General features: G+C 47.5%; 1 protein-coding gene across 1 annotated transcript in view; it reads left to right on the plus strand.

Annotated features, from left to right (window-relative positions):
• ADAMTS7 (ADAM metallopeptidase with thrombospondin type 1 motif 7) overlaps positions 1 to 8315 on the plus strand; it is a 135436-nt gene extending 127121 nt beyond the window's left edge. The window contains exon 24 of the mRNA XM_065412189.1: positions 8152 to 8315. Coding sequence (XP_065268261.1) covers positions 8152 to 8315 — 164 coding nt within the window. The remainder of the gene's footprint in view (positions 1 to 8151) is intronic.
• Positions 8316 to 9098: the final 783 nt, after the last annotated feature.

Raw genomic sequence — 9098 nt, forward strand, 5'->3', positions numbered from 1 at the left:
AACACACACACACACCAGTACATACATATATAAAATGTTCTGTGATAATGTTTGCACAATTTATTTTAATATGAAAATAGTCTGGGCAGCCCTGTAAGAGGCAGTAAACTGGGATAATACTTTTAAAAGTTGGAACTGGTACTCAGAAAATCACAAAGGCCAGAGGTCAGAAGCTTAATTCTCTGGTTTTGTCAACTCAGCTCCAAGCTAAACTTTTCCTTGTTATTACAAAACCTATACCAGGAAGTTTTTGCCCCCTCCAGCATAAAAGTAAATGCCTATGTCTGAATGGCAGCAGTTTAAATGAAATTTAAAGTGACTTTCATGCCAACTTGAAAAAACAAAACAAGTTTTCAGTTCCTAATGTGTCAGCATAGCCCTGGCTTTTTTTTTTTTTTTTTTTTGGTAGCAATTGCTTTAGACTAAAGTTTGTAGTAAACTTGTAATTTGGGATTTGCATCCAGATCGCTACTTAGGATTCTAAAGAAATAAATACAAAGATTTAACTGAAAGCAGCACTAAATCACATGACACCCTCTAGAGATCTGGAAAAGAAGATTTTTTTCCCAGCACAAGAACAAGCATCTCTCTTTCCATGACTATTAAGTAAGGATAACAAATAGGGGTAGTTTTCAGAGTAGCAGCCGTGTTAGTCTGTATCCGCAAAGATAGGGGTAGGTTTATAATGGTCCTTAATTCCTGTGGTTGGTTGGTTCCACAGCCTGAGGCCAGCCCTTGAGAATGTTCAATCTGCTGCACAGACCAGTTTTAGCCTGATGGTAGAAAGCTCCATTTTGCCTGAGGAGCAGAGTTGACAACCACAGTCTTCATCACGGAGCTTTAGGCTCTTTTAAATATCCTGGGCCCAGGCCACTGAGAGCCATGAGGATAAGAACCAAGAACATGACTGACTCTCTAGTCTATCAGAAGCCTAGCACAGTTAGAAGTTAAGGGCTTGATACAGGAATCAGTTGGTGAAATTATCTGGCCTGTATTATGCAGGAAGTCAGACTATGATCATGATGGTTCTTTCTGGCCTTGAAATTCTATGAATCTATAAATAATTGAAACACTGGAAAAAGTACACAGTGCCCAATGGATGTCAATCTCAGTATGTCCCCTCGGTGCTTTAGGGCTAGTTACCCAGGGCTTAGGGTTACCATACGTCCGGATTTTCCCAGACATGTCCGGCTTTTTGGTCCTCAAATCCCCGTCCGGGAGGAAATTCCAAAAAGCCGGACATGTCCGGGAAAATAGGGAGGGGTCGTGGGGCTTGGGTCCGGGCTGGAGCCGCTGGGGCCGGAGCCGGAGCCGCTGGGGCCAGCGGTGCTTGGCTGCCGGCCGGCGGCGCTCAGCCAGGGCCGGGGCCAGGCTGGAGCCGCTCAGCCGGAACCGGGGCCAAAGCCGAGCTGGGCCGGAGCCGCTGGGACCGGGGCTGGGTGTGCTCGGCCGCCGGCTGGCGCCGCTCAGCCGGGGCTGGGGCTGGAGCCACTCAGCCGGGGCCGGTGACCCGGGGCCCGAGCCGAGCTGAAGTCGCCGGGGCCAGAGCCGCCAGGGCCAGGGCGGGCCGGAGCCCCTCGGCCAGAACCAGGGCCGGCGCCCCAGGGCCCGAGCTGAGCCGGAGACGCCGGGGCCAGAGCCTCTTGGCCGGGGCCAGCCGCGGGAGGGAGCTGCTCGGCTGGGGGGGGCCGGACTGGGCCGCGCCTCCTCGCGCCCCCCCCCTCCCCCCACCACCGCCCCAGCTTACCTGCTGCCTGCCTGTTTCAGGCTTCCCGCGAACATTTGATTCGCGGGAAGCAGGGGAGGGGGAGGAGCAGGGGGCGGAGCGTTCAGGGGAGGGGGCGGAGTTGGGGCGGGGACTTTGGGGAAGGGGTGGAGTTGGGGCGGGGCCAGGGCGGGGAAGGGGCGGAGTTGGGGCGGGGCCAGGGCCCCATGGAGTGTCCTCCTTTTGTTTTATTAAAATATGGTAACCCTCCCAGGGCTGCAATACAAACCTTATGGGAATTCTGGCTAGCTAGAGCGCTGCTTGGCTACAGCAGGGGGTGTTTTTTAAACCTCTTTGGGATATTTGTGTTTTTTCATTTCCACCTATTTAACTTCAATGCGTAATGAACATTATGGAGAGCTCAAAAACGGTCATCTTTGCAGCGTTCCTAGAGAGGACACATCTTCTGCTCCTTCTCTCTTCTATTCAATGTTACTTTCAAAGCGGAAGCCCTGTAAGTGCGGAGATTTTAGAGGCAAAGCCAAGAAATTCCACAGGAACCTGAAATTCAGCAGGTTTGGGTTAACCTGAGGTCATTCCTCTTGTTGAAGAGTAAATGATTACTGAACCCTGTAGAGGTGAAATGGTTTCACTTGCCTAAGTGACTGAGATAATGGCATAAAATTGTGATTGTGAGCGTGTGCATTCAAATGTACAGTTTTATAACCCTGGCGGTCAATGATCTGTTAACATTACCATCACACACCTTTACTTTCAAGGGGGTTGCCCCAGGCTGAAATGTGGCAACATTTTTAGGGGGGCAAGCTGGGTGAGGTAATATCTTTTATTGGACCAGTTTCTGTTGGGGAGAGAGACAAGCTTTCAAGCTTACACAGTGCTCTTCCTCAGGTCTGGGTGATGAAGGCCAGGTCTACATTACAAACATATTGGTATAATTACATCACTCAGGGGTGTGAAAAACACTTCTTGCCTTAGCTCCCACCTCTCAGGCAGGTGGATTAAATACACAGACAGGAGAGCGCCTCCTGTTGACTTAGTAGCATCTTCACTAAAGCGCTACAGCGGAGCAGCCACAGTGCAGCACTGTAGGTGAAGACAAACCCTAACTCAGGTGACTGCTAAATACAAGGTGGAGCAGATTGTTTAGCACAAGTAGTTAACACCTATTTTGAGAGACCATTCAAGGTGAAGTGGCCTGTTAACTCCCCTCCAGTCATAGGGAGGAAAAGGGAGGGGGGAAGCAGCTGTGGGGGGCGGGTTAGTGGGTCACCGATTGTTGTAATGAGCCATCAATCCAGTGTCTCTCTTCAGCCCATGATTTTTAGTGTTTTTGGAGATATTCGGGTTACCTCACAATAGACTCATGCCCTGCAGCGTCTGGGAGTGGGACACAAACCGCTCGGACACAAGTACACCTCTACCCTGATAGAACGCAACCCGATAGAACACCAATTCGGATATAATGTGGTAAAGCAGCGCTCCGGGGGGGAGGGGCTGTGCACTCCGGCGGATCAAAGCAAGTTTGATATAACGCAGTTTCACCTATTTGGCTCCTGAGGACAGCATTCTATCGGGGTAGAGGTGTATGTCTTATGGCCTGACATTGGCAGAGAGCAGCAAACATGCTGAAGGAACCACCTCCCCATGGGGCCTGTACACCAAAGCTGGGCTGCTGATGCACAGGGATAAGTGCTGTGAGGAGGGGAGATAGACTGAGGGCTTGTCTTCACTACCCGCCGATCCGGTGGGTAGCAATCGGTCTATCGGGGATCGACTTACCGCGTCTAGTGAAGACGCGATAAAATCGATCCCTGATCGCTCTGCCGTCGACTCCGGAAATCCACCACGGCAAGAGGCGGCAGCGGAGTCGGCGGCAGCGCGGCAGCGGTCGACTTTCCCCCGTCCTCACCGCCAGGTAAGCCGACCTAAAATACGCAACTTCAGCTACGGTATTCACGTAGCTGAAGTTGCGTATCTTAGGTCGGACCCCCGCTGTAGTGTAGACCTAGCCTGAGACCCTCATTCCCAGGGAGCTCATTTTGTAAGCGGAGCTTTCAGAATTCAATGCCTAGTGACATGGACGTGTTTTGGAATGGGAAGCCAAGCTCTAATGCCTGGGATTTTAAGCTAGACAAATTCAGAAGGGAAATAAGGTGGAATTTTTTTTTTTTTTTTTTTTTAACAGTGAGGGTAATTAGCCATTGGAACAACTTACTGAGGGACATGGTGAAGACTCTGACGAAGTGGGCATTCACCCACGAAAGCGTATGCTCCAATACGTCTGTTAGTCTATAAGGTGCCACAGGACTCTTTGCTGCTTTTACAGATCCAGACTAACACGGCTACCCCTCTGATAGGTGAAGACTCTGACTTGAAGCCTTTAAATCCAGACACGATATCTTTCTGAAGGATTTGCTGTAGCTCAAGTGAAGGTTAGGCCTTGATGCATAATTTACAGGATGGAATTCTCCGGCCTGTGCTGGGCTGGGAGTCAGACTAGATGGTCATAATGGTCCTTTCTGGCCATAAAGTCTGTGAACCTATAAACACGGAAGAAGCACAATGAAGTTACTCCACTTTCTTAAATGTCTGTAGTTCTCTATGAAAATAACTGATGTCTACTAAAAAAAACACTTACTGACTATTGAGCCAGTATGAAAGTGTCCTGTGATGGCTCCTGTAGTACCAGTTCTGCTGCACTTACAATGTCTGCCGCGATTTTAAATTACCTACTGAACAAACCCGTTAAAGCAATGCTAAGGATCTGCTTTATACCCATAAAACTGAGGGGAGAAAGGCCAGATAGGGCACTCCATGGCTCAGGGGCCAGACCGGGGGATACAGAATCTCTGGGCGCATGGGCAGGTGCCGAATGCCATCGCACTCTGACATCTGGTCCTGTAGCGAGGTGCAGGCCACTTCAGGGGACAGGCAGAAAGCAGCCCCTCAGGTCCACCAGGACTATAGTGCTAGCCTTTGCATGGCGATTGGAACGGGGGCATTGGACAGCTCTGGGTATCCTGTAAACCTAGGCAAGAGCCACTCACAACCTGGCCCTTTGCGTATAGAAACGAGCTAGGGAGCAGATTTCTCATTAAGATCTTGAGCCAGTTCTCACACACTGATGCGGAGTTCCTGAAAACCCCAGCCTGGGCTTTCAAAACCCCCTGTCCCCCAGCAGCCAGTGATTTGAGTACAGCTCAGCTTTCAAGGAGTTTGAATGGATTCCGCAACGCTGCTGACTGGGCTGGAAATTGTAACCATGCAAAGCAGCCAGCTTCTAGCTAGTGGGGGCTCCCTTTAAGTAGATGCCCTGAGGGGAAGGATAGTAGAGGTAGGGTGTTTAAACAGCTTTTCACCAGTGAGCCAGCAAAATGAATTAATGGATAATGGCTGGCATTTAGGGGCTTAGTCTATTGTAAACAAGTTTTTCAAGCCCCAAACAATTATTGCCAAGCAGGAATAGCTGAGGGAGAGCAAGAGAGAGAGGAAAGATCTCCACTGAAATAGGAAATTCGTTTAAAAAGCAGATTGGCTTTGTTAGTGAGCGGCTGGCAGGCCAAGTGTGGAATCTGAAATGGGTGCAACAGTCTCTGCGTTCCACATTGCACAACATTCTTTCCATTAACAACCGACCATCAAATTCTCTCTCTCTTGGGAGCAAGGCATTGGCCTTTCCCTAAACAAAACCTTTTGTCCCTTGAGCTGAGGCAACATGAAGTGATGGTCAATGACCAGTGTCCCTCCAGCTCAGTACCAAATAGCCTAAATTTACTATCGCAAACAGTGTAAATAACAGTAGATTTGTGTTTAGTAATCATACCTCTTCTGAGTCTATGAGACTTGTCCAAGTGTTTAATTCTGCTGGATGGAGGGCAGTTACTAGTGGAGTTCCTCAGGGATCAGTCTCGGGACCAATCTCATTTAACATTTTTATTACTGACCTTGGCTCAAAAAGTGGGAGCGTGCTAATAAAATTTGCGGATGATAAAAAGTTGGGTGGTATTGCCAATATGGAGGAGGACCGGAATATCATACAAGAAGATCTGGCAGACCTTGTAAACTCGAGTAATAGAAATGGGATATTTAATAGTGAAAAGTGAAACGTTATGCATTTAGGGACTAACAACAAGAATTTTGCTATAAGCTCGGGACGTATCAGTTGGAAGAGGCAGAGGAGGAGAAAGACCTGGGTTGATCACATGAGCCGTAAATGTGATACGTCTGTGAAAAAGGCTAATGCAATCCTAGGATGCATCAGTAGAGGTATTTCCAGTAGAGACAGGGAAGTATTAGTACCAGTATACAAGGAACTGGTGAGACCTCATCTGGAATAGTGTATACAATTCTGGTCTCCTTTGGAGTGGGTGGGTGAAGTTCTGTGGCCTGTGATGTGCAGGAGGTCAAACTAGATGATCATGATGGTTCCTTCTGACCTTAAAGTCTATGAGTCTATAAGAGGGTGTTGCCCAAGAGTAGACAATACAGAGTGAATTAGCAGATTACCACCACCACCCATCAGATTTAGACTTTGGGAAGGATCTAAATTGTCTTTTTAAGAAGGAGTCACAATTTACTGTAATCATTCCTATAGATTACAGGGGGGAGTCGAACTAGACAGAGGTGATGTGATTTAATGGTGTTTAACGTAGCCGTGTACATGGGCGGCACATGACTCCTGCATTTGGGGAGGCTGGGTGTGAGTGCCGGAAGCTCCCTAGAAGTGGGGCAGCCCACTGGCGCCCCGACTGTGGCATTGCCCCCTGCTCTGCCTCCTCCCCTGAGGCCCTGCCCACACTCTATCCCCATTCCACCCCAGACCCCACTCGGCCCCCTCCCCCAAGTCCCCTGCCGCTCGTGCCGCTCTGCCCCATCCCTTGAGGCCCCCTCCACCTGCCGCTCCTCGGCGGGTGGGGGGAGCCTCGGGGGAGGCGGCAAAGAGGTGTGAGCAGCAGGTGGGGGGGATCCTTGCGGGAAGAGGCAGAGCAAGGGGGGGCCTCAGGGGGAAGAGGTGGAGCGGAGGTGGGAAGAGAAGCAGAGTGGGCAGGGCCATGAGGGAAAAGGATGTGCGGGAGTGGAAAACCAGAGTGCTGAGCCATTTGAGGTTTGCCTATTGCTAGTTAAAGTTTCATGACAGCTTGGAATATTTCAGATCAGCGAGAGGAGCATTAATCTGGTGAGTATGACGTGAACTCACAGGTTACCTTGCTCACTGAGCTGATTGATTCCTGTGCAGAATCAATCTAATGTTCCCACTGAGACAGAAAGAGTATTAGCATACAAACTCAAGAGGGGACATTGTTTGCATTTATTAACAGCTGACCCGTGACTCAAACAAGATTTGGAGAACACTGATGGTTTTAAATTAGGGTTTGAAGATGGGAGGATTAGAGGCAGATCATAGTTAGACCAGCGGGGTTTTGTGACTATATTGTCAAGGAATGCTATTGTGATGCGGTAATCCATAATGGACAGTATCTTAAACCATAGCCAAAAAGTTGATGTTATTCTGATTAAAAGCCATCCAGTTAGTTCATGGTGCTCTTGTAAGAATGTAAAAGAACTCAACACTCCTGTGAAAATTATGTGCCATACAGACTCTGGGGATGGAGCATTCATACCCAGAAGTCACCTGGAAGCATTCCTCTGAATTCCAATAGTAAGGTGAATGATTGGCATCCACAATGCTGCACTGTGCCACATACTTATGATATGATCAACCTTTATCGCATAATTCACTGATTTGGAAATAAAGATGGAGAACAGTTAAGGGACAGATCCAGGCAGATAAAATCATTGGTACAGACCTGCCATGAGTCCCACTAATAATAATAATTTGCATTTATATAGCGCTTAAGACTTCAAAGCCATTTCCAGACATTAACTAATTAATCTCTGCAAGGAGCTGAATGACATCCACTCCAACTGACTTCAGTGGGAATCGCAGCAGTACATATCTGATTAAAGAGCCTGCTGTGAAATTGACACATGACAAAACTTAGCCACCCCAGTGCCTTTTAGCATCCCAAAGACAGGCAGCGTTATCCCATGAAGTCGCTGTGAGGGAGGATTCTGTCCCTTTGATATCAGCATAGAGCCCCGCCCCCATCTATGCAAATCCTGCTACTCAAGCTTTGTGGCCCCATGACTGATAAATAATGAATAAATACAATAATTCTAATTGCTTGATTTTGCTAAGGTGATGTCACAGGCCTTATCTGCGATGGGTGAGTTTCCATTGGCACTTAGATTAGATGGGAACAAATATGAACATTCAGCCCTAGGGGAAAAGAGGATTCCGCTTTCCAGGGCTGTACTGGTCTTTGTTCCTATATTTACTTTACTGTCAGCCGAATACAGACTTTTGCATCAAACCTTGTATTCATGGTAATGTTATTTCTGTCTCTTCATTCTCTCTCCTTCAGCCTTCATCTGTGAGCGGGACCGCCTCACGTTCAGTTTTTGTCAAACCCTAAGGATTCTGGGAAGATGCCATCTTCCAACTGTCAACGTGCAGTGCTGCCGAACCTGCCGCCAGCACGGTCACAGTGCTCGGGATCGTGGGAATGAACGTGTCTCCAGGAGGTGAAACCATTTAGGTAGAAGGACCCTTTATGGGGAGGGGGGAAAACAGAGCTGTAGAAGCTTCAAGACAACATACATTATGCAGTGAACAAAAGGAACTCCTTAAAACTAGGTTTTGCCACATGGTCTGTTCATATAGCAATGCAGAATGTTGCTACAAGTTCCTCCACTGGGGATTTTGTATGGTGCTCTTTAAAAACACAGGGAAGATTTTTTTTTTTTTTTTTAATTACAGTACATGGTGCTCAAATGATCAGTCTGAAAACAAGAGCCTAGCTCTCACTAGACAGCACTCAAAGCCCTACTAGTTACCATGGAGAAATGTACTGTTTCCTAGCAAGTAGCTGAAAACAGATACAATTTTCCATATCTCATGTCATGCCTAATGTTAGACAATCTTCAAGAGAACATTTTAGGAAACAAACTTAAAACAGAATAGCAAACATTTTGGGGAGATCTCTCTAAAAGATGTATGGTGCTATCATCTGACATTTTCAGCTTTTGGTTGGTGTTGGCAGGCCAGCACAAAACTCTGACCAAGTGACTTTTTATTATTATTAATTATTATTATTATATATAAGTGAGCATCTATCATTCCAAACAGTGTAGCTTTTGCCTTTTTTTTCTAAAGGGACTCAAAGCTGGCAACCCACTTTTGTAATGTACTTACGAATGTTTACAAATTGAAGTTAGCTCTCCATCATTTAAGAAACAGAGACAGATCAGAGTGAGCAAGGAAGAAAAATACCTGCACTAGTCATTATCACCAAGAGTATTAGGCTTGCAG

Source organism: Emys orbicularis, chromosome 10, assembly GCF_028017835.1.
Source record: "Emys orbicularis isolate rEmyOrb1 chromosome 10, rEmyOrb1.hap1, whole genome shotgun sequence".
NCBI classification, from domain to species: domain Eukaryota; kingdom Metazoa; phylum Chordata; order Testudines; family Emydidae; genus Emys; species Emys orbicularis.